This window comes from Budorcas taxicolor, chromosome 18, assembly GCF_023091745.1.
Source record: "Budorcas taxicolor isolate Tak-1 chromosome 18, Takin1.1, whole genome shotgun sequence".
NCBI classification, from domain to species: Eukaryota; Metazoa; Chordata; class Mammalia; order Artiodactyla; family Bovidae; genus Budorcas; species Budorcas taxicolor.
Window position 1 is genome coordinate 57,751,140 of NC_068927.1, and position 25,130 is coordinate 57,776,269.

The 25,130-nt window shown below is 51.5% G+C and overlaps 1 protein-coding gene and 1 pseudogene across 1 annotated transcript; both read left to right on the forward strand.

The window, feature by feature from the left end:
- Positions 1 to 11,154: 11,154 nt before the first annotated feature.
- Positions 11,155 to 14,226, forward strand: LOC128064004 (aurora kinase C-like; annotated as a pseudogene).
- A 1,783-nt stretch (positions 14,227 to 16,009) lies between these two features.
- On the forward strand, positions 16,010 to 22,363 carry NR1H2 (nuclear receptor subfamily 1 group H member 2). The gene is given in 10 exon segments (XM_052656095.1): positions 16,010 to 16,139; positions 16,717 to 16,778; positions 16,862 to 16,984; positions 17,305 to 17,595; positions 17,678 to 17,949; positions 18,136 to 18,315; positions 18,986 to 19,085; positions 21,349 to 21,557; positions 21,800 to 21,874; positions 21,876 to 22,363. Coding segments are annotated over 9 exon segments (1,494 nt in total). The 5' UTR covers positions 16,010 to 16,139; positions 16,717 to 16,735; the 3' UTR covers positions 22,077 to 22,363.
- The last annotated feature ends 2,767 nt before the right edge of the window (positions 22,364 to 25,130 follow it).

The window sequence follows — 25,130 nt, forward strand, 5'->3', positions numbered from 1 at the left end:
CCCTTGGTATCTCTAATTTTCTTGAAAAGATCTCTAGCCTTTCCCATTCTATTGTTTTCCTCTATTTCTTTGCATTGATAATTGAGGAAGGCCTTCTTATCTCTCCATGCTATTCTTAGGAACTCTGCATTCAAATGGATATATCTTTCCTTTTCTCCTTTGCCTTTCCCTTCTCTTCTTTTCTCAGCTATTTGTCAGGCCTCCTCAGACAACTGTTTCGCCTCTTTGCAGGTCTTGTTCTTGGAGATAGTCTTGATCACTGTCTCCTGTGCAATGTCACAGACCTCCATCCATAGTACTTCAGGCACTCTGTCAGATCTAATCCTTTGAATCTTTTGTCACTTCCACTGTGTAATTGTAAGGAATTTTATTTAGGTCACTCCAGTACTCTTGCCTGGAAAATCCCATGGACAGAGGAGCCTGGTGGGCTGCAGTCCATGGGGTCGCTGAGGGTCAGACACGACTGAGCGACTTCACTTTCACTTTTCACTTTCATGCATTGGAGAAGGAAATGGCAACCCACTCCAGTGTTCTTGCCTGGAGAATCCCAGGGACGGGGGAGCCTGGTGGGCTGCCATCTATGGGGTCACACAGAGTCGGACAGGACTGAAGCGACTTAGCAGCAGCAGCATACCTGAATGGTCTAGTGGTTTTCCCTACTTTCTTCAATTTAAGCCTGAAATAAGGAGTTTATGATCTGAGCCACAGTCAGCTCATGGTCTTGTTTTTGCTGACTGTATAGAGCTTCTCCGCCTTTGGCTGCAAAGAATATAATTAGTCTGATTTTGGTATTGACCATCTGGTGAAGTCCACGTGTAGAGTTGTCTCTTGTATTGTTGGAAGAGGGTGTTTGCTATGACCAATGCATTCTCTTGGCAAAACTCTATTAGCTTTTGCCCTGCTTCATTCTGTCCTCCAAGGCCAAATTTGCCTGTTACTCCAGGTATGTCTTGACTTCCTACTTTTGCATTCCAGTCCCCTATGATGAAAAGGACATCTATTTTGGGTGTTAGTGAAGAGGAAAATTTAAAATTTTTACATAACCTCCTGCTCCTGCCTCTGTAACTCAGCTTGCTCCTTGCAAAGTCTAGAACACGTAGGTCTCAGAAAGTGGGGACTCAGAATACTAGGAACTGGAGCTTATCTCACTCACCCTTGTCCTGCTCTTTGCAATCGCCCTAGCCCCTGCAAACCCACAAACCTGCTTAATCATGCCTGTCGGTGTATAAAACCACTGCAACCCCTTTGTTCAGGGCTCAGAGCTTGGAGTGTTAACTACTCTGGGCCTGCCGGCATAATAAACCTGAGTTCAACTCTCTGAGTGTGGTGCTTGGTTTCTTGAGTACTGGTTTCTGCAACATTTCTTCTAGAAGGTCTTGTAGGTCTTCATAGAGCCATTCAATTTCAGCTTCTTCAGCATTACTGCTTGGGGCATAGACTTGGATTACCGTGATATTGAATGGCTTGCCTTGGAAATGAACAGAGATCATTCTGTCATTTTTGAGATTGCACCCAAGTACTGCATTTCAGACTTTTGTTGACTATGAGCGCTACTCCATTTCTGCTAAGGGATTCTTGCCCACAGTAGTAGATATAATGGTCATCTGAGTTAAATTCATCCATTCCAGTCCATTTTAATTCACTGATTCCAAAAATGTCGAGGTTCACTCTTGCCATCTCCTGTTTGACCACTTCCAATTTACCTGGATTCATGGACCTTAGATTCCAGGTTCGCAGGCAATCTTGCTCTTTACAGCATCGGACTTTACTTCCATCACCAGTCACATCCAAGGCTGGGCGCTGTTTTCGCTTTGGTGCCATCCCTTCGTGCTCTCAGGAGTTGTTTCTCCACTCTTCTCCAGTAGTATACTGGGCACCTACCGACCTGAAGCCTTCCTCTGCCAGTGCCACGTCTCTTTGCCTTTTCATACTGTTCATACTGTCCAGGAAGGTGGTAGAAGGGGCGAAGTCTCATTTAAAATCAAACCGCATGCCCACCAGAGATGCTCAGAGGGTTCAAACAAAACCTTGTGTGCACCAGGGCCCAGAGACCCCACAGAGACTGAGTCAGAAATGTGTGTGAGTGTCTCCTGTGGAGGTATGGGTCAGCAGTGGCCTGCCGCAGGGGCAGAGGCTCTGGGTGCAGGAGACTGGCCACTCAGCCTGTGGCATAAGCCCTCTTGGAGGAGGTTTCCATTAACTCCACCATCAAGCCACCGAGCCGATGACCCACAAACTGCAGAACAATTATACCAAAGAAATTATGGCACTGTTAAGAAAGTTCTAGGATTCACAACAGATCTCCTCACCTGGGAATCTGGCAAAGGGACTGAGAACCCCCAGGGGAATTTGACTTTGGAGGGCAGTGGGATTTGATTTGAAAACTTACACAACACTGGGGAAAGAGACTCCTGGAGGGCACACACAAAGCCTTGTGCACCGGGACCCAGGAGGAAGGAGCAGTGACCCCACAAGAGACTGACCCAGACTTGCCTGCGAGTGTCCAGGAGTCTTCAGCGGAGGCGAGGGTCAGGGGCACTGATGAGGCAGTGCAGGACCTTCTGAAGGAGGTCGCCATTATCTTCATCACCTCCACCATAATTTGGTCTCAGGTCAAACAAATGGGAGGGAACACAGCCCCACCCATCAACAGAAAATTGGATTAAAGATGTACAGAGCATGGCCCCACCCATCAGAACAAGACCCAGTTTCCTCCACAGTCAGCCTCTCCCAACAAGAAGCTTCCATAAGCCTCTTATCCTTATTTGTCAGAGGCAGACAGAATGAAAACTGTCTTCCAAATGTTCAAGAACTTCCAGATGTTGAAGCTGGATTTAGAAAAGGCAGGGGAACCAGAGATCAAATTGCCAACATCTGCTGGATCATTGAAAAAGCAAGAGAATTCCAGAAAAACATCTACTTCTGCTTTATTGATTATGCCAAAGCCTTTGACTGTGTGGATCACAGCAAACTGTGGAAAATTCTTCAAGAGATGGAAACACTAGACCACCTGACCTGCCTCCTGAGAAATTTGTATGAAGGTCAGGAAGCAACAGTTAGAACTGGACATGGAACAATAGACTGGTTCCAAGTAGAAAAAGGAGTACATCAAGGCTGTATATTGTCACCCTGCTTATTTAACGTATATGCAGAGTACATCATGAGAAACACCGGGTTGGATGATGCACAAGCTGGAATCAAGATTGCCGGGAGAAATATCAATAACCTCAGATATGCAGATGACACCACCCTTATGTCAGAAAGTGAGGAACTAAAGAGCCTCTTGATGAAGGTGAAAGACGTGAGTGAAAAAGCTGGCTTGAAACTCAACATTCAGAAAAGGAAGATCACGGCATCCGATCCCATCACTTCATGGGAAATAGATGAGTTAACAATGCAAACAGTGACAGACTTTATTTTCTTGGGCTCCAAAATCACTGCAGATGATGCCTGCAGCCATGAAATTAAAAGATGCTTGCTCCTTGGAAGAAAAGCTATGACCAACCTAGACAGCATATTGAAAAGCAGAGACACTAGTTTGCCGACAAAGTTCCATCTAGTCAAAGCTATGGTTTTTCCAGTAGTCACATATGGATGTGAGAGTTGGACTATAAAGAAAATTGAGTGCTGAAGAACTGAGCTTTCGAACTGCGGTGCTGGAGAAGACTCTTGAGAATCCCTTGGACTGCTAGGAGATCAAACCAGTCATTCCTAAAGGAAATCAGTTCGAATTTTCATTGGAAGGACTGATGCTGAAGCTGAAGCTCCAATACTTTGGCCACCTGATACAAAGAACTGACTCCTTGGAAAAGACCCTGATGTTGGGAAAGATTGAAGGCGGGAGGACAAGGGGATAAAAGAGGATGAGATGGTTGGATGGCATCATTGATTCAATGGACATGAGTTTGAGCAAGCCCTGGGAGTTGGTGATGGACGGGCACGCCTGGTGTGCTGCAGTCCATGGGGTCACAGACAGCTGGCCTGGATTGAGTGACTGAACTGACTGACTGTTCATGGGGTTCTCAAGGTAAGAATACTGAAGTGGTTTGCCATTTCCTTCTCCAGTGGACCACTTTTTGTCAGAACTCTCCACCATGCCCCGTCCATCTTGGGTGGCCCTGCACGGCATGAGGCCACCCATTTTCATAATCCCAACTCTCATTGGTCTCAGTTCACAGATGCGGAAACTGAGGCGCAGCAATAGTGAATAACTTGGCTCTGCCACCCTGAGGAAGTGGCAGAAACACCCATTCAGCCACTCCCCTCCCCCATATTCCTGTTAGCCCTCCTTTTACTGGCAAACCTCCCGGGATGGGAAATTCCACAACTTGAAGCCCAAACCGAAATGGAGAAAACAATCTGCAAAAGAGCATGGAGCATGTATTCTCATTCAAAAAAAATACATATACACTCGGTATAGATCATATACACACACTATAGATCTGATTATCGTGCGGGAAAGACTTTGGAATAATTTCCACCTTCTACCTGTTGAAGCATTCCTAATTTTTCATTCGTTTTTTGTCCCACTGCCCGGCTTGCAGGATCTTAGTTTCCCCACCAGGGGTCGAACCTGGGCCACAGCAGTGAAAGTGAAGTTTTTTAACTCAGGTTGGGACTCGAACACATGCACTGGGACTTGATGCCAAAACCTTGGCTCTCTGTGCACCGAAGCCAAACAGAAATAGAGACAGAGTTATGGAGGAGAAAGAGTTGCTGTCTTTTTTTGCCAGGCAACAGGGGAATAGAGTAAGCTAGAGCCTCAAGAACTGTGCCCTGGTGAATAGAGAGGTTAAACAGGCCAGGGGATATGGTAAGGATCAAGGCAGTAACAGCCTTCCCTGTGGTCCTGTGGTTAAGAATCTGCCTGCCAATGCAGGCGGTACAGGTTCTATCCCTGGTTTGGGAAGATCCCACAGCTATGAGGCAACTAAGCCTGTGCTCTGCACCAAGAGAATACTCCCAATCTCCATAACCAGAGAAAGCCTGCACGTAGCAATGAAGACCCAGCACAGCCATAAATAAATATATATATTTTGTAAAAGGCAGTAACAGTCCTGAGACTTACATAGAGACTCGAGACTCAAAGAATAGGACACCACTGAGTGACTGAACAATCTTCAATTCTTTCTTTTGCAGTTTCAACAGGGTGGGGCTACTGACAAGACTAGGGTGTGTCCAGGGTCTTAGGTTGTCCAGTCTCCTAATCTTGATGAGCCCCACTGGCCCCTTTAATCTTGCCTCAGGTGGTTTCAGGGCTGCTCCTCCCTTAATTAGCAACTGTTCTGCCCTTTGGAACTCAGAGGTCACAGAGGCTGGAGTCTTGCCTGTTAAGAAATAGGAGACAGACTTTCCTGGTGGCTCAGTGGATAAGAGTCTGTCTGCCAATTCAGGGGACATGGGTTTGATTCCTGGTCCGAAGATTCCACAGATTCAATTTAGTTCAGTTCAGTTGCTCAGTCGTATCCAACTCTTTGCGACCCCATGAATTGCAGCATGCCAGGCCTCCCTGTCCATCACCATCTCCCGGAATTCACTTAGACTCAAGTCCATCGAGTCAGTGATGCCATCCAGCTATCTCATCCTCTGTCGTCCCCTTCTCCTCCTGCCCCCAATCCCTCCCAGCATCAGAGTCTTTTCCAATGAGTCAACTCTTCGCATGAGGTGCCCAAAGTACTGGAGCTTCAGCTTTAGCATCATTCCTTCCAAAGAACACCCAGGACTGATCTCCTTTAGAATGGACTGGTTGGATCTCCTTGCAGTCCAAGGGACTCTCAAGAGTGTTCTCCAACACCACAGTTCAAAAGCATCAATTCTTCAGCGCTCAGCCTTCTTCACAGTCCAACTCTCACATCCATACATGACCACAGGAAAAACCATAGCCTTGACTAGATGGACCTTTTTGGCAAAGTAATGTCTCTGCTTTTGAATATGCCATCTAGGTTGCTCATAACTTTTCTTCCTAGGAGCAAGGGCTTTTAATTTCATGGCTGCAGTCACTATCTGCAGTGAGCCCAAAAAAATAAAGTCTGACACTGTTTCCACTGTTTCCCCATCTATTTCCCATGAAGTGATGAGACCAGATGCCATGATCTTCGTTTTCTGAATGTTGAGCTTTAGGCCAACTTTTTCACTCTCCTCTTTCACTTTCATCAAGAGACTTTTTAGTTCCTCTTCACTTTCTGCCATAAGGGTGGTGTCATCTGCATATCTGAGGTTATTGATATTTCTCCCGGCAATCTTGATTCCAGCTTGTGCTTCTTCCAGCCCAGCGTTTCTCATGATGTACTCTGCATATAAGTTAAATAAGCAGGGTGACAACATACAGCCTTGATGTACTCCTTTTCCTATTTGGAACCAGTCTGTTGTTCCATGTCCAATTCTAACTGTTGCTTCCTGACCTGCATATAGGTTTCTCAAGAGGCAGGTCAGGTGGTCTGGTATTCCCATCTCTTTCAGAATTTTCCACATTTTATTGTGATCCACACAATCAAAGGCTTTGGCATAGTCAATAAAGCAGAAATAGATGTTTTTCTGGAACTCTCTTGCTTTTTCCATGATCCAGCGGATGTTGGCAATTTGATATCTTGTTCCTCTGCCTTTTCTAAAACCAGCTTGAACATCTGGAAGTTCATGGTTCACGTATTGCTGAAGCCTCCATTATCCAGCGGATGTTGGCAATTTGATCTCTGGTTCCTCTGCCTTTTCTAAAACCAGCTTGAACATCTGGGAGTTCACGGTTCACGTATTGCTGAAGCCTGGCTTGGAGAATTTTGAGCATTACTTTACTAGCATGTGAGATGAGTGCAATTGTGCGGTAGTTAATTAATTCCATAGATTAACTGCAGATTAACTAAACCTGTGTGCCACAGCTACTGCACCTACACTCTACAGCCTGTAGAGGGCACCATAATGAGAAGTCCGTGCACTGCAAGGAAGAGCAGCTCCCACTTGCTGCAACTAGAGAAAGCTTGCACGCAGCAACAAAGACCTAGTGCAGCTTAAAAAAAGAAGTAATGGGAGACAAAACGATCTCTGTTCCTGGGAGCCCCAAAGGCCCTGCTTGGCATCAGAAGCGCAGAATCTTAACTACTGGGCCATGAGGGAAGTCCTATGGGTGGATTTTTGACAGCGCTGAAAGTGTTGCTGTTCAGTCGCCCAGTCGTGTCCAACTCTTGGCGACCCCAGCACGCTAAGCTTCTCTGTCCTGAACGATCTCCTGGAGTTTGCTAAAACTCATGTCCATTGAGTCGATGATGCCGTCCAACCATCTCATCATCTGTTGCCCCCTTTACCTCCTGCCCTCAGTCTTTCCCAGTGTCAGGGTCTTTTCAAACGAGTCGACTCTTCACATCAGGTGGCCAAAGTATTGGAGCTTCAGCTTCAGGATTAGTCCTTCTGATGAATATTCAGGGTTGATTTCCTTTAGAATTGACTCGTTTGATCTCCTTGATGTCCAAGGGACTCTCAAGAGTCTTCTCCAGCACCACAGCTTAAAAACATCAATTCTTCCACGCTGAGCGGGCCACACGACAGGCCAATAAATCCCAGGTGTGGAGACAAGGAATATGGCTTTATTGGGAAAGCTGGCTGACCGAGAACATGGCATACTAATGTCTAATAACCCTTTCACCTGGGGTCTGGATGCCAGGTTCTTCTATAGAACAGAGAAGTAGAGAAGGTGAGGAAGTCAAGTAGAAAAGCTATTTATCTTGCAAAACAGGAGGGGATGTGTTAAATTACTCCTTTTCTGCAGTCATTCAAAACAAAGGTAGGCTATGTCAGATTGTATCTCTGTGAGTTGAATAAAGGCACTTTAGTAGTCCGGGAGAGGGCAGCTTTCCCTGAGGAAGGCCATTATGTATGATTAACTGGACGTGGAACAATAGATTGGTTCCAAATAGGAAAAGGAGTACGTCAAGGCTATATATGGTCACCCTGCTTATTTAACGTCTATGCAGAGTACATCATGAGAAACGCTGGACTGGAAGAAACACAAGTTGGAATCAAGATTGCCGCGAGAAATATCAATAACCTCAGATATGCAGATGACACCACCCTTATGGCAGAAAGTGAAGAGGAACTCAAAAGCCTCTTGATGAAAGTGAAAGAGGAGAGTGAAAAAGTTGGCTTAAAACTCAACATTCAAAAAACGAAGATCATGGCATCCGGTCCCATCACTTCATGGGAAATAGATGGGGAAACAGTGGAAACAGTGTCAGACTTTATGTTTTGGGGCTCCAAAATCACTGCAGATGGTGACTGCAGCCATGAAATTAAAAGACTCTTACTCCTTGGAAGAAAAGTTATGAGCAACCTAGATGGCATATTCAAAAGCAGAGACATTACTTTGCCGACTAAGGTCTGTGTAGTCTAGGCAATGGTTTTTCCAGTAGTCATGTATGGATGTGATAGCTGGACTGTGAAGAAGGCTGAGCGCTGAAGAATTGATGTTTTTGAACTGTGGTGTTGGAGAAGACTGCAAGGAGATCCAACCAGTCCATTCTGAAGGAGATCAGCCCTGGGATTTCTTTGGAAGGAATGATGCTGAAGCTGAAACTCCAGTACTTTGGCCACCTCATGCGAAGAGTTGACTCATTGGAAAAGACTCTGATGCTGGGAGGGATTGGGGGCAGGAGGAGAAGGGGACGACAGAGGATGAGATAGCTGGATGGCATCACTGACTCGATGGACTTGAGTCTGAGTGAATTCCGGGAGTTGGTGATGGACAGGGAGGCCTGGCATGCTGCAATTCATGGGGTCACAAAGAGTCGGACACGACTGAGCGACTGAACTGAACTGATAGTAATAAAAGCAAGGCAAAGAAAAGGTTAAAGTCAAAGAAATATATCCAACAGGGCGTCAGAATTGGTTCTACCCTGTAACATTGGAGTAGGTTGCCATTTCCTTCTCCCAAGGGAGAATATTTATTCTTGCCTGGAGAATCCTGTGGACAGTGGAGCCTGAAGGGCTGCTGTCCATAGGGTTGCACAGAGTTGGATATAACTGAAGCGACTTAGCATGCAGCATGTAACACCGGGTGTGGATTTCTGACAGTGCTGAAGGGCGCCCCTAAAGCACCCACCCCTTCTTGTTCAAGCGTCAGCAGTACTGTAGTAAGTACACGAGAGAGGAGAGAGTGCGTGCAGCTGTGGGTCCTTGCTCCCAGGCCAAATGGCCTGGGCATTCCTGGGCTGGGGGAGGCAGGTGTATTGGGGGAAGAGTACACAAGCCACTGGATATTAGGGGACAGAAGCACAAATGTTGGGGAGCTCCACCGTGGTGACCCTCACTTATGTGAGTGTTGGAGAAGGACCTTCCCTGGAGAGAGACCTGAGTAGGACAGGACACTCAGGCTGGGTCAGGGTGGGCTGCACGTGGCTGTGCAGTTTGTTGACAGCACAACCTACCCTAGCAGCTTCCTGCGGTTGATTTATATCCAGTCCCACCTGCATTACGTCACTGAGTCCCCTTAGGCATTCAGGGATTTATTTATATGTTTGCTCATTCATTCAGTCTAGTCGCATCCCAAGGACTTCCCCGCAGCTCAAACGGTTAAGAATCTGCCTATAATGAAGGAGATGAGAGTTCGATCCCTGGGTCAGGAAGATCCTCTGGAGAAGGGAACGGAAATCCACTCCAGTATTCTTGCCTGGAGAATCCCCAGGGACAGAGAAGCCTGGTGGGCTACAGTCCATGGGGTTGCAAAACTTGTTCACATCACAGCCTCTCCAAGCCGGTCCTCGCTTTCTCCTGCTCTCTCCACTCCTGTCTTTGTGCCTCGGGCCCGCCTTCCAGTCTCCGCGCCCCAAATCATGGGGCGGGCGGAAGGTTTTATTCCTACCCCTTCCATTGGGTACACTGCCTGAAAGTGAAAGTGAAGTGGCTCAGTCGTGTCCGACTCTTTGCGACCCGTGGACTGTAGCCCACCAAGCTCCTCGGTCCATGGGATTCTCCAGGCAAGAATACTGGAGTGGGTTGCCATTTCCTCCTCCAGGGGATCTTCCCGACCAAGGGATCGAACCCAGGTCTCCCAGATTGCAGCCAGGTGCTTTAACCTCTGCACCACCAGGGAAGCCCTTAAATACAAGAATCCAAGTACTAACATCAAAGATTTCAAGGGAGGAAAGGAAGCCAGGAGGGAAGAAGAAGAGGGAGGAGGCGGGAGAGGGGGGCCGAAAGGGGTGGCCTTACAGACGTCTCCTGCCACCTACAGATGCCCAGGTTTTATAGGACTTTCCCCTGGTTCTCCAGAGAAGGGAGGACTGGAACTCAGCCCTACCAGAAATCAGACCAGACCAGAACCAGAATTCGATTTCTCTGCCAAGAGGAGGTGATCAGTCTCCAATCCTCAGCTCAGGCTGAGGGCCCTTCGAACAGATTCCTGTGTCCAGGACCAGGCGACTAGAAAAACAGGGAAGGATAGGAAGGGTTAAGGAGAGGAAAGAGAGAGGGAAGGGGAGAAAGGTCAATAAAGTCTCTTGTTCCTTACCGGTCGGGGCACTCTGGCCAGTTGTCTGCGTCAGGAGGAGACCAGGGACAAAAGGGTTCCAGTTGTGGCCGCTAGGTCTGGTCCATTGGCAGGCAAGCTGGCCCCTGAGTACCCCGAGTGGTCAGGATGTCAGTCTCAGCGAAGAAGAGTCCCCGCCAGAGTCGCCATTTGTTACAGGAAGGCAGACCCCTTCCAGGGCCTGAAACAGGGCTCTTGTCTAATACTCCGAAGTGAACTGTCCAAGGAGACACATGTGCTGACAAAGCAAGAGATTTTATTGGGAAAGGGCACCCGGGTGGAGAGCAGTAGGGTAAGGAAACCCAGATATTTCAACCAATGGAAGCCAACCTACTCAGCCAATGCGGCTGGAGCACTTAATATAAAGAGTATGCTGATGCTCCCCAATGGAATCTCCAGGTGGTGTCCGCTTAACCACTGGCACCTCTCTGTGTGGGAGCAGGTCCGGAATGGAAGAAGCTCATCCTGAGTGTTCTCCTGCCTGGATACCCAGGTCCACAAGGTTCAGGAAGACGCCCTTCTCACCACCATCTCTTGTCATGAGCCACCAAAAAGCTGCTAGGAAGTCGAGCAGGGGTCAGCCCGCAGGTGAAAGGACCAGACAAAGAGGGTTTAGAGGAAACGTTTGGTGTCAGCTGTTGGGGATGGGCGTGCACAGAAGACAGTATGGACCTCTTTTTTCCTTTTTTTAATTTTTATTTTTTAGTAGCTGCAACACGTCAAACGGGACCCAGCACTCCTATCATGTGAGGGCCTTTGGTTTGAATCTGGAAGAGGAAGGGAAGTGGGACCCAGAGATGAACAGCAAGCTGCACGTGTCAAGTGTTGCCTCATGGGACTGACAGTTGTTGACCAGACACCCTGGCTGGGCCCTTGAGAAGGGAAAGAGGTCCAGGGAGGCAAAAGCGAAAGAGCATAGGCGAGCATGAAGGATCCGCGACTCTCCACCCACCTCCTAAATTGAGGCTCTTTTCTTTCTCTCCTCTCAGGCGGCGTTTCACAATTGATGACTTTGAAATCAGGCGTCCCCTCGGCAAGGGAAAATTTGGGAATGTGTACTGGGCTCGCCATTTCATTGTGGCCCTGAAAGTCCTCTTCCAGTCCCAGATAGAGAAGGAAGGGCTGGGACATCAGCTGTGCGGGGAAACTGAAATCCAGGCACACCTACAGTAAGGACAGTCTCTGTATGAATGAGAGTCCCATGCGTTTTTCCCCTCACAGACTTCCAGAGGGAGCTATTACCCTCCTGGCCCCAGCACAATTTGCCCCTTTGTGTGCCCAGTCACTTGTAATAGCATCCTGAATTGGGCCTCAGGGAGGAGTCTTGACCCTTCCTCCTTTTGTCCCCCAGACACCACAATATCCTTTGCCTGTACAACTACTTCCATGATGCACGCCGGGTGTACCTGATTCTAGAATATGCTCCAAGGGGTAAGCTCTACAAGGAGCTACAAAAAAGCCACGTTTGATAAACTGTGCACAGCCGCGGTGAGGCAGAGGAGGCTGAGGGCTAGGGTTCATGAGTTTCCTATGGGCTGATGGGGGTCACTGCCTATGGCTTTCATGAGAGTTCAGATTGCTTCTTTTTTAAAAAAAAAAACTTTTATGAATTAATGAATTGATTTATGGCTGTGCAGGGTCTTTGTTGCCATGTGGGACTTTACTTGCACCAGCTTCTCATTGCAGTGGCTTCTCTTGTTGTAAAGCATGGGCTCTAGGGTGTGTAGGCTCAGCAGTTGTGGCATACTGGCTTAGTTGCCCTGTGGCATGTGGAATCTTCCCGGATGAGGACTCGAACCTGTGTCCCCTGCATTGGCAGGTGGATTCTTTACCACTGGACCACCAGGGAAGTCCTGAATTGCCTTTTTTGGTCAATTTTACATAGTGACTCTTATACCCTACAATTTTACCTTTGGATACCCTATGGCATCACTGACTCAACTTGAGTAAACCCCAGGAGGGGATTCTTTGGTGGCTCAGAGGATAGACTGCCTGCCCGCAATGCGGGAGACCTGGGCTCGATCCCTGGGTCGGGAAGTTACCCTGGAGAAGGAAATGGCAACCCACTCCAGTATCCTTGCCTGGAGAATCCCATGGATGGAAGAGCCTGGTGGGCTACAGCCCATGGTGTCGCAAAGAGTCGGACACGACTGAGCGAGCTCACTTCACTTCACTTCACTTCAGGAGTTGGCGACAGACAGGGAGGCCTGGCATGCTGCAGCCCATGGGGTTGCAAAGAGTCGGACACCACTGAGCAACTGAACTGAATAATTACCCCTGGGATATTAATCAGTAGTGTGTATAAGTTTGCATTCTTTGGTTGTAAGCAACAGAATCTAACTGCATTACCTTATGGAAAGAAACATGAAAGGCTGTGAGGGAGTTCCCTGAATAAATGAATGAAACTGACCTAGAAAGCAAGGGATTTTTGGAGGGCTCCGGGTGGAAATGACAGCCGTCATCACCCTATGGCCGGCTTCATTTCCAGACTGCTTTTTCTTTGCTCACACAGGTAACGGAGGAGTTGGCAGATGCTCTGACCTACTGCCATGACAAGAAGATGATTCACAGGGATATTAAGCCAGAGAACCTAGTGCTGGGGCTCATGGGTGAGGTGAAGATGGCAGACTTTGGCTGATCTGTGCACATACCCTCTCTAAGGTAGCACAGGTGGTGGCACCCTGGGTGCCAGTTAAGAATGATCCAATTTAATTCACTTCACATGTAAGACCCAGCTACAAACCTGGGTTTGTATTTCAATGCTGCCTTTTGAAATGCCTATTTTAACAAGTACTTGTAGACTGAAAGAATGTGGTTTGACTGTATCTTCTATTTTTTAATGTTTATATAAAATTTTGCCAATAAGTTTCCGTGTAAGTACATTAAGAATGATTGTGCCATAATTCCAGGAATTTTACTCTATCAGTAAACTATAATTAATTTACCTTGTCCCTCTTGGTGGACCGTCAGTTTGTTCCAAAACTTCCTGGATCATGAGCTAAATAATTGTAGGAAGAATCTCAGAATATGGGATTGTTGGTCCCAGGACTTGCCTTCTTAACCTTAATCCATATGAAAACTTGGTGTTTCCAAGTTCCTGTGCTTGAGAGGGGATTGCCCAGGACTGGATGCTGGGGAAGGACAGTGTCCCTTCTACTGAGCCTCCACTTAATGTTCCTTTCTCTAGGAGAAAGACAATGTGTGGAACGCTGGAATACTTGCCCCTAGAAATGATTGAGGGGAAAACATACAATGAGAAGGTAGATCTATGGTGCCTGGGGGTGCTCTGCTAAGAGCTGCTGGTGGGAAATTCGCCCTTTGAGAGTGCCTCCCATAGTGAGACCTACAGACGCATCCTTAAGGTGGGATGGCCACACTCTGGGCATTCATGCGGGAGCTGGGGGTAAGGGGTGGCTGGGAGCCTGGGGCACACACAAAGGTGGTCTACTATGATCCCGGCCAGTGCCTTGAATGGACCAAGGAAAGGAACCATACTTCTCTTTCTTCTCTGGCCTCATCAGGTAGATGTAAGATTTCCTGCATCAATACCTTTGGGGGCTCAGGACCTGATCTCCAGGCTTCTCAGATACCAGCCCTCGGAGTGACTGCCCTTGGCCCAGGTCTTGAAGCACCCATGGGTCCGGGCTCACTCTCGGAGGGTGCTGCCCCCAGCTCAAATGGCTTCCTTAGCCCTGTCCACCCCTATTCTTTTGTGATTGCTTGTGGAACACCCTGGCTCTGGTATCTCATCTGTCTTTTGTTTCTTCGCTTGTAAGATGCATCATGCTAGTTAATAAAGGCTTCCCTGTGGCTCAGCTGGTAAAGAATCCGCCTGCAATGCGGGAGACCTGGGTTCGATCCCTGGGCTGAGAAGATTCCCTGGAGAAGGGAAAGGCTACTCACTCCAGCATTCTGACCTGGAGAATTCCACAGACTGTATAGTCCATGGGATTGCAAAGAGTCGGACATGACTGAGTGACTTTTAGTCTTAATAAAGCCCAAATCATTTTATTTATTTTTGGCTGTCCTGGGTCACTGTTGCTTAGGATAGGCTTTCTATAGTTTCCACCAGCAGGGGCTACACTTGATGCGGTGTGCTGGCTTCAGTAGTTGTGGCCCATGAGCTTAGTTGATCCTCTGCATAGAATCTTCCCAGACCAGGGATAGAACTGGTGTGCCTTGTACTGGCAGGCAGATTCTTATCCACTGTGCCACCAGGGAAATCCAAAGCTGAATCATCTTGTACCAGGTCTCTTTATTAAAAAAAAAAAAAAGTATGTATTTGACTGCGTTGTGTCTCAGTTGAGATCTTCACTACATCATGCTGGATCTTTTGGTCAGGCATTGGCTCTGTAGTGGCAGGAAGGCTCTGGAACACGTGGGCTTAGTTGCTGCTCCCCCTCCAACCCCCCCACCACGCCCTCTCCGCACTGGGATCCTAGTTCCCTGACCAGGGATGGGACCCTCATTCCCTGCATTGCAAGTTGGATTTATTTTTAGTATATTTATTTGGCGGCATTGTTCCTTAGTGGCGTGTGGGAGCAGGTTCCCCTAGAAGGGATCGAACCCAGGCCCCCTGAACTAGGAGCCTGGAATCCTAGCCACTGGACACCGGAGAAGTCCCACCAAATTATTTTTAAAATATGCTTTTACTAGGTCTAGGTTGGTTATTTCACTTATTTGAAACCAGTAAGCAGCTCTCCTCCAAAATCAGAAAACTTAACACAACTTAAAAACGACAAATATGCTTTTAATCAGCCGTGTGCCAAAAGGAGCCGCAGCTGGGGAGGTGATGCCGAGTAAACCTTTGGCCCTCGAGCAAGAGACTGTACAGGCAGAGTTTAAGGCCACGCAGAGCGGGGCGGGAAGATTTGGGACTCACCACGCCGCCCTGGTGGCTCAGACGATAAAGAATCCGCCTGCAACGCGTGAGACCTGGGTTCAATCCCTGGGTTGGGAAGACCCCCTGGAGAAGAAAACGGGTATCTACTCTAGTATTCTGGCCTGGAGAACTGCATGGACAGAGCCTCGTGAGCTGCAGTCCATGGGGTCGCAAAGAGTGGGGACACGCACAACTGAGCGACTTTGACTTTCACGCCGCCCTACTGCCCAATATTTGACTGAATGGGTCAGGAACTCTTCCGCCCGCCCTCATCCTAGATACCCGGAAACGCAAACTTCCGCTGGGTCCACGATTTCGACCCGAGGCAGCCCACCGGAATTACATCACCCCGACTACCCGCCCACTCCAGGAAGTGACGCACGGTGGGGTTGCCGGAAGAAGTGGCGAAGTTACTTTTGAGGGGAACTCAGTCGCGGCGGCGTGCCACGGGCTACGGAGAAGAAGGAAGAGAAGGCAGAGCAAGGGGACGGAAGCAGGTGCACTCAAGTGTGGGGCGACGCGGGAGGAGCCCTGGGCCTGGGGCTTCCCGGCGTTCCCCGCGCTGCTTGGCTCAGCCCCCTTCTCTCCTTCCACCCTCTCCCCTCCTAGTTCGCGCCGCCCCCCGGCTGTTTCCAAGGCAACGGGAGTAGGTGACCCCCCCCCGAGAGGCCGCCCACGAGACCCTCGCGCGCAGCCATGAGCCCCGCCCCCTACTGCTGTTCGGAGAGGGGCGGGACCTGGAGAGAGGTGTGAGGGCGGAGCATGATGGGAGGAGGTCGGGGGTGCCTTGATGGGCGCAGATGGGGCGGGGCCTAGAAGGAAAAGATGTGGGCGGAGCATGATGGGAGGAGGTCGAGGGGCCGTGATGGGCGCAGATGGGGCGGGGTCTAGAAGGAAGCTAGCGGGGCATTATGGACGGAGCTGGGGTCCGAAGGAGAGATGGGGGTGCTTCCTCGGCGGAGGTGGGGTGAAGCTGGAGGGGAAAGAGGAAGTGAGGGCGGAGCTCTCGAAGCCGAAGGGATAGTGTCTGGAAAAATCCGGTGGGGGAGGTCTGGAGTGGATGGAGCCTAAAAGAAGGGGGCTGACACTAGGGAGGGGCGGGGCTTGAGACCCAGCTGAAAGCTGTCCTAGAGCAGAAAGGGGGCGGGCCCTATTAGAACTGGATAGGAGGGTCTGTAGGCTGGCAGAGACTGGGGGTGGGGTCTGCACGAAGTAGGGGAAGAGTGTGAGAGATGGAGGAGAGGTCCCCTCATTAAGACCTGTGGCTGGCCTACTCTGACCCTCCCTGGCCCCACAAGGCTCTCTGCCCCTCTGTATCCTGCAGGCTGCTCCGTGACCCCACCATGTCCACCCCCACTACGAATTCCTTGGACACCCCCTTGCCTGGTGAGTGACCCCCCCTTCCCCAACACAGCTAGTCTCCCATCAGGTTATTGTCAGCCGAAACTCACTGTGTCTCCCTCTCCCAGGAAATGGCCCCAGCACCCCCTCTTCTTCACCTGGGGGAAAGGAGGATGGTCCTGAACCATGCCCTGGAGGGGCGGATCCTGATGTCCCAAGCACTGGTGGGGCCGACTCAGCCTCCGTTGTGGGTGAGACAGGGTCCAGGGACATGGGTTGGGAGTTGGTATAGAGGCTCAGAGAGGAATCTAGAAGGAGAGAAAGATCAGAAATGGGGATGGCCAGCCCCAGCGTCTTGCTGACTTTTTTTCTTCTGTCAGTTCTTGGTACTTCTTATTTTGACCCATTCTTTGGGATTCACTGACACACACATCTTTCCCTCCGAATCACCAGCTCTGTGGGTCCCCCTCCACACTCTCGATTTGTTGCTTCTGATCTCTCATGGACCTGTCCCTCTGGCTGCTGTTTATCCCTGTGGTTCTGTCTCATGGCTTCTGTCCACCCATGCCAGTCATCCTAGACACAGCAGAGGAGCCGGAGCGCAAGCGAAAGAAGGGCCCAGCTCCAAAGATGCTGGGCGATGAGCTGTGCCAAGTGTGCGGGGACACGGCCTCTGGCTTCCACTACAACGTGCTCAGCTGTGAAGGCTGCAAGGGCTTCTTCCGCCGAAGTGTGATCCGAGGCGGGGCCGGGCGCTACGCCTGCCGGGGCGGTGGCGCCTGCCAGATGGACGCCTTCATGCGGCGCAAGTGCCAGCAGTGCCGGCTGCGGAAATGCAAGGAGGCAGGGATGCGGGAGCAGTGTGAGTCCTGGGGAGGGAGCGGAGCCAGGCCAGCCCCTGCCCAGCCCTGGGGCCTCTGCTGAGGCCTGTGTCTCCCCACCAGGCGTCCTCTCCAAAGAACAGATCCGGAAGAAGAAGATTCGGAAGCAGCAGCAGCAGCAGCAGCAGTCGTCACCCACGGGGCTGGGAGTCAGCAGCAGCAGCCCAGCCTCTGGGCCTGGGGCCTCCCCTGGAGGGTCTGACGGGGGTGGCCAGGGCTCGGGAGAAGGTGAAGGTGTCCAGTTAACAGCCGCTCAGGAACTAATGATCCAGCAGTTGGTGGCGGCCCAGCTACAGTGCAATAAACGCTCCTTCTCCGACCAACCCAAAGTCACGGTACGGCCCCTTCCACAGCTTCGAGGGATAATTCACCCAGTGTGCTCAAGTCGACAGGGCCACAGTCCAGGACACAGAGAGAGAATGAGGCTCCAGAGAACAGGCACTTTGAGACGGGGTAGCCTTGGGCTCGTGGGAGACGTCCTGATAGTAACCTGCTCGCCCCCCCCACCCCCGTGTCCCCAGCCCTGGCCCTTGGGTGCAGACCCGCAGTCCCGTGATGCCCGCCAGCAGCGTTTCGCCCACTTCACGGAGCTGGCCATCATCTCCGTGCAGGAGATCGTGGACTTCGCCAAGCAGGTGCCTGGCTTCCTGCAGCTGGGTCGCGAAGACCAGATCGCCCTCCTGAAGGCCTCTACCATCGAGGTAACAGCCAGCCTGCCCAGCCTCGGGGAAGCCGTTCCATCCTGCCCTCGAGGAAGTCCCGAGATAAACCCCAGGAGAGATGTCGGGAGGATAGGGACAAAGCAGACTCTAGGCCTTTCCCTGGTGGGGGTGGTATTCTCCAGGAGAACCTCAAATGCTAAATAAGTCATCAGAGCCTCTTGTGAGGTGAGGAGAGAAGGGAAACAGGGCCTGAGATGGAGAATAATTGAGGGTTGGGCTGGAGGGCCACACTTTAGGGAGCATGCTGACAAGGCTTGTTCAGGGAGTTGATGTTTGAACTAAGACTGTGGTAATGAGTAAGTGCTGAGTGTCTGGTGTATGCCAGGCCCTATTCCCAGTGCTGAGGGCGTGGTGGTGAACGGAGCAGACTGAAAGAAAGCTCTGCCCTGTGCCTCGTAAGCACTTGGGGGGGTGTCCTGAGTGGAGAAGGCTGGGGGTGCCGAACCTGGGGAAGGGAGAGAGCTCGGAGTGTCCAGCGTGCTGGCTGCAGGCCCTGTGGCTGAGAGATGATGGGGTGGGGTGGAGACGGGCAGGGGATGATCCCAGCAAGATTGGGCCCCCCCATTCAGGCCAGCAGAGGAAGGACAGTGGCCGAGGGGCCACAGGGCTCCTCTAGCCCCTGCCCACCCGTCCCCTCCGCCATCCTCAGATCATGCTGCTGGAGACGGCCAGACGCTACAACCACGAGACTGAGTGCATCACTTTCCTAAAGGACTTCACCTACAGCAAGGATGACTTTCACCGCGCGGGTATGGCCAAGTGCAGGCTGGGCAGTGGGGTCCCTGCTGGCCAGGAGACCCAGGCCCTCACATCCCTGTCTGAGCTTCCATCTCTTCACCTCCAGACTAGGGTGAGGGCTGAGCCCACCCACCTCACAGTGAGAGCTAAGACCACAGTGAGATTATTGAGCCCTGACCCTGCACAGGGGGGACATGGTGCAGGATGCGACAGAGGGGTATGTGCTGTCATATAGAGCATCTTTGTAGGAATTAAGGAAAGACACTCTTTGCTCCCCAGCCCTGGTCTCATGTGAGGGAGGCTGGATCTCAGTCCATTGGGAAATACATAACCTCCCCAACTGTACAGGGCAGACCCGGTCCCTGCCCTCCAAGAGCACTTCCCTAGGGATGGGAACCGAGGCGATGGGCTTCTGGAGAGAGTGTGGCTCAGTGGGACCAGAGGGAAAGGGAGGTGGGGAACAGTGTTAGTTACCAGGGAACGCAAGTGCAGGGCCTCTCTCCCTGCCTCTGGGTGTTCTCAGAGAGTCCTGCTTTCTCCTGTCATTTCTCCATGGGGCACTTTTCTGTCCTCCTGGACATCTCCTCACCCCATCTTTCCTTCCTCTTATTTCCTGGCTCTCCCAATACCCAGGGCAGTCCCAGTAACCCTTTGAGTATAAGCTTGGCAGGGGAGCACTAGGGGTTGGGAGAGTGTTTCTGGCAGAGGTCTCAGCATGTGCAGAGGTCCTGGGGTGGGGAAGAGCGGGTGGTTTTAAGGAACGACAGGGAGGTTCCGGCAGTTGCAGCACAGTGAGGTGGGGCTGGAGCAGAGGTTGGTTCCTCCTACCGCCCCATCCTCTGCCACTGCCAGAGTCCAGGCCTCAGTCGGCCCTTCTGGGAACATTGCAGGGCCCCATGCTGGGCTTCTGCCTCCACCCCAGCCTGGTGTGTTTGTTCACAGTCATCAGAAGGATCCAGTTAACAACCACGTTAGCTCACGTCCCTCCTGTGCTCAGCACCATCCGTGGCTCCCATCACACTGGGTGGGAGAAAAGCCAGAGTCCTCACCTGGCCTACAGGCCCTACAGGGCGTGGCCTCGTTCCTCCCGCCCGCACCTCCCGCCCTCCCCTCACCCTCCCCCAGCCGCGCTGGCCTCCCTGTTATTTGAACCCACCAATGTGCTGTCGCCTCACAGCTTCTGTTTGCTGGTCCCTCTTTCCAGAACTAGGTTGACCATCTCGTCCTAGTTTGCTTGGGGCCTTCCAAGCTTTTCTTACTTTTTAAAGATTTTTTTGTTTTTAGCTGCGCTGGGTCTTTGTTGCTTTGCGCGAGCTTTCTCTAGTTGCTGTGGGCTTCTCGTTGCCAGTGTGACAGGCTCTAGGCAGTTGGGCTCAGTTGCAGTGCGTGGGTTTAGTTGCCCGGCAGCATGTGGTATCTTCCTGGCCAGGGATGAAACCTGTGTCCCCTGCACTGGCATGTGGATTCTTAGCCACTCTGCCACGAAGCAAGTCTCCTGAGCTTTAATACTCAAAGTCCAGGGCCTAGGAAGCCTAGTCCCAGGCAAAACAGACTGGTAGCACCCTCCCTGGAACACTCGCAGAGCCTGGTAACTCCCTTCCTCCCCTCTTTCGAGTCGGACACCCTGCAGCTAGGGAGGCCTTCCCACACTCACCTTGTGGTGACCCTCATGTCTAAAATATGGACGTGATTCTCTCCCTGTTACCCTCCCCTGCGTTACCTCGACCCGTAGAACTAGAATCATCTCACAGGGTGGATGGCGTACTTGCAGACCTGTCTATCTGTCCCTTCAAGCCCCAGATGCAAGTGCCACGAGAGCAGGGGCTTTGTCTTAGGATGTCTCTGCCCGGGACCTGATGTGCAGTGGGTGCTCAATCAGGTTTGATGAATGAATGAGTCACACCTGGAAATGAGTTCCGCTTCACTGTGAGAGCAGGGGATGCCACCTCAGGGGGCGATGTAAGGTGACCTGGGATTAAACACCTTTCCTTTTCCAGAGGAGAGGTACCAGGAAGGAAGCGAAGAGGGTGACGGGGTGGTAGAAACTTCTGAATAAATGTTCACACTTATTACTCATTGCTTCATTCAGGCAAGACATACGGCATACCCACGACGTGCCAAGCCCTGGATGGGCAGTGGGGTTACAGGGTGACCAGCACTCTCTACTTGCTGCTGTTTCCCTCGCTCTGCCGACAGTGGGCAATGCCAGTGGCCAGGCATGGGGGCCAGTTTCAGGTCAGAGTGTTTATCAGAGCCAGTCTCCTGTCTCCACAGGCCTGCAGGTGGAATTCATCAACCCCATCTTCGAGTTCTCACGGGCCATGAGGCGTCTGGGCCTGGATGACGCTGAGTACGCCCTGCTCATCGCCATCAACATCTTCTCAGCCGACCGGCCCAACGTGCAGGAGCCCAGCCGGGTCGAGGCCCTGCAGCAGCCCTACGTGGACGCGCTGTTGTCTTACACACGCATCAAGAGGCCACAGGTACCGGAGCCCGGACCCTCCCAAGGAAACCTAGACCTGTGTAGGGTCAGCTTCCTACGTCCCTGGCTCACCCCAGCAGCTGAGTTCTGATCAGTGTCCTCTCAGCAGCCTGTTCTCAAGGCCCCTGTCCCATCATTAAGGAGTCAGGCAAGTCCTTGCCCAGGGGCCCCCACACTGCCTCTCCAGGGTGGGGGTCCTCCGGGTGGGCTGCCCGGCACCCACCCACTCCTGTCTCCTTGCAGGACCAGCTGCGCTTCCCCCGCATGCTGATGAAGCTTGTGAGCCTGCGCACGCTCAGCTCCGTGCACTCGGAGCAGGTCTTCGCCCTGCGGCTTCAGGACAAGAAGCTGCCGCCTTTGCTGTCTGAGATCTGGGACGTCCACGAATGAAGGGCCCACCCCACTGCCCTGCACACCCCCAATGACTGGACACTGGGGTGGGAAGGGACCGGGCTGGGTCTGGGCTCCCGCCCTGCGGCTTGGAGCTAAAGCCTTGGCCCCCCGCCAGCCCTCAGGATGAGCCCCAGTCAGGGTCCAGGAGCCTCCCTGCCTGCCCACTGAGTCTTCCTGGGAGGGCTGGAGGGGGTCACGGGTCCTGAGCTCTGACCTCTCCCAGCACTCCCAGCTGCCCTCCCCGCCCAGCTTACACCTCAAGCCTACCATGCAGTGCACCTTGAACAGAGGCAGGAGGGCCTGTGGCTCTCCCACAGCCTGAGACCACAGACAGGCTCCCCGCTCTGCTCTTTTTATTTAATAAAAACTAAAAAAAAAAACAAAAACAGGAAAATAAAGTATGACTAGAAACTTGCTCTGATTCAGGATGAGTCTGAGGTGGGAATGGGCTGCCAGAGTCTTCATGGACACCAAACCCCCAGACCTGGTGCTGGACTAGGGAGGGTTCAGGGTGATATGACTAGGCGCTTTGGGGGCCCAGGAGAGGCCCTGACAACCTCAGGGTCATCTGGTGGGTGGAGCCTGCTCCTGAAGGTCAGGGAGGATTTAAGTGGAGGAGGGCATGGAGCTTTCGTTCAATCAGCAAGTATTGGCTGAGGCTGCTTTGTGGGCCATTCTCAGGACACAGGTGTTATTCATTTGACAGATTCGTACGGAGCATTCGTGCTGTGCTGTGGTTAGTCGCTGAGTCGTGTCCGACTCTGACCTCATGGACTGTAGCCCACCAGACTCCTGTGTCCATGGGGATTCTCCAGGCAGGAATACTGGAGTGGGCTGCCATGCCCTCCTCCAGGGGATCTTCCTAACCCAGGGATCGAACCCAGGTCTCCCGCATTGCAGGCAGATTCTTTACCATCTGAGCCACCAGGGAAGCCCCATGGAGCATTTACTATGTGCCAAATACATTCTTAGGCACTGGAAACATCTGTGAACACGATAAAGTCTCTCTTTGCAGCCACTGTGGAAAACAGTATGGCGGTTTCTCAAAACACGAAAACTAGAGGAATTCCTTGGCAGTCCAGTGGTTAGGACTCTGGGGGCCTAGGTTCAGTGCCTGGCTGGGGAACTAAGATTCCACATGCCACTCGTTGGGGTCAAAAAAAAAGCTAAAACTAGAACTCTGTCAGGACTCAGCAATCCCACTCCTGGATATATACTGAAAAAACCCCAAACACTAAATTTGAAAGGATACACGCACCTCAATATTCGTAGCAATATTATTTACAATTGCCAAGATAATGGAAGTGACCTAAGTGTTCATCTACAGATGAAGAAGGTGTCATACGTACATACAGAATGGGATACTATTCAGTCATGAAAGAGTGAAATTTTTGCTATCTGCAGCAACATGGTTGGACTTGAAGGGCATTGCTGCTGCTGCTGCTAAGTCACTTCAGTCGTATACGACTCTGGGTGACCCCATAGACAGCAGCCCACCAGGCTCCTCCGTCCCTGGGATTCTCCAGGCAAGAATACTAGAGTGGGTTGCCATCTCCTCCAATGCATGCAGGCATGCTAAGTCGCTTCAGTCGTGTCCGACTGTGTGACCCCATGGACAGCAGCCCACCAGGCTCGTCTGTCCACAGGATTCTCCAGGCAAGAATACTAGAGTGGGTTGCCATTTCCTTCTCTATGGAGGGCATTATGCTAAGTGAAATAAGACAGAGAAAGACATATACTGTGCATCATTTACATACGGAATCTAAATACAACTAACTAGTGACTATAACAGAAAAGAAGCTGATAGACTGAACAAACTAGTGGTTACCAGTGGCGGGAGGGACAACAGGGGGTGGAGGATTGGGAGGTAAAAACTATGGGTGTAAGGTAGGCTCAAGGATGTGTTGTACAACATGGACAATAATAGCTAATATTTTGTAATAATTGTAAATGGACCTTTACAAATTGTATTGGGGAGTTCCCTGGTGGTCTAGTAGTCGGAACTCTATGCTTTAACTGCCAGGAACTGAGTTCAATACCTGGTCAGGAAGTAAGATTTTGCAAGCTAGGCCACACAGCCAAAAATCAAATCAAATAAATAAGGTAAAGTCTCTCCTCGGAGTTGACCACCAGTCAGGGCTGGTCATGGGAGGCTGAGCAGGAAGGTAAGGGAAGAGGGGCAGCGCGGGGCAATGTGGGAGATGAGTAGGAAGTCAGGCAAGGCCTCAAAAGAGGCCTGCTGCTGCTGCTAAGTCACTTGAGTAGTATCTGACTCTGTGCGACCCTACAGACGGCAGCCCACCAGTCTCCCCCGTCCCTGGGATTCTCCAGGCAAGAACACTGGAGTGGGTTGTCATTGCAATGCATGAAAGTGAAAAGTGAAAGGGAAGTCGTGTCCAACCCTTAGCATGGACTGCAGCCTACCAGGCTCCTCTGTCCATGGGATTTTCCAGGCAAGAGTACTGGAGTTGGGTGCCATTGCCTTCTCCCAAAAGAGGCCTAGATGAGTTCAAAGAAAAGGCAGTGGAGTTCTCCTAATTTCTTCTGCTGCGCCAGGCCGTGAGGGGACACCGAGGTGAGCTGAATGGACAGTCCCAGTCCAGGGTGAAGAAGGTGTTGTCTGGAGGGGTGGGTGGAGTACTGAAAAATATATTTTTGTAGAGAGGGGAGAGGGAACGGGGGAACTGAGAGTAGTTACATGCGATCGTCGTATCCCAAGCAGAGTGCCTCTCGCTCTAGAGATGTGCCTGCCCTGCGCAGAGTCCAGTTTACAGATGGGGAAGCTGAGGCCGCGCGAGACAGGAGAACCAACCTGGCCAGGATCTGAGTGCGCATGGGCCAGCCTCTATCGGGAGGGAAAAGGTCAGGTTGCGGACTGAAGGAGGAACACTGCCCAGGCGGTCCTCCCGACAAGGCCTCGGCCAGGAAGCGGGTGGGGCGGAGGGTGCGCGCCCAGCACCTTAGAGCGGGCAGGGTCGAACGGAGCGCCGGCGCCCAGAGCCGCTGCGCGTGCGCAGAGAACACTGGGTCTCAACCCGCCGGTGAGGAAGGGGGCGTAGCTTCGAGCCACATACGTCAGAGGGGGCGTGGCTTGGCGAGGATGCATCAGCAAGGGGACTAGACGAGCATCCAAGTTGGAAGGAGGGGGCGTGGCCTGTGCCCCAGAGAGTGGGAAGAGGGC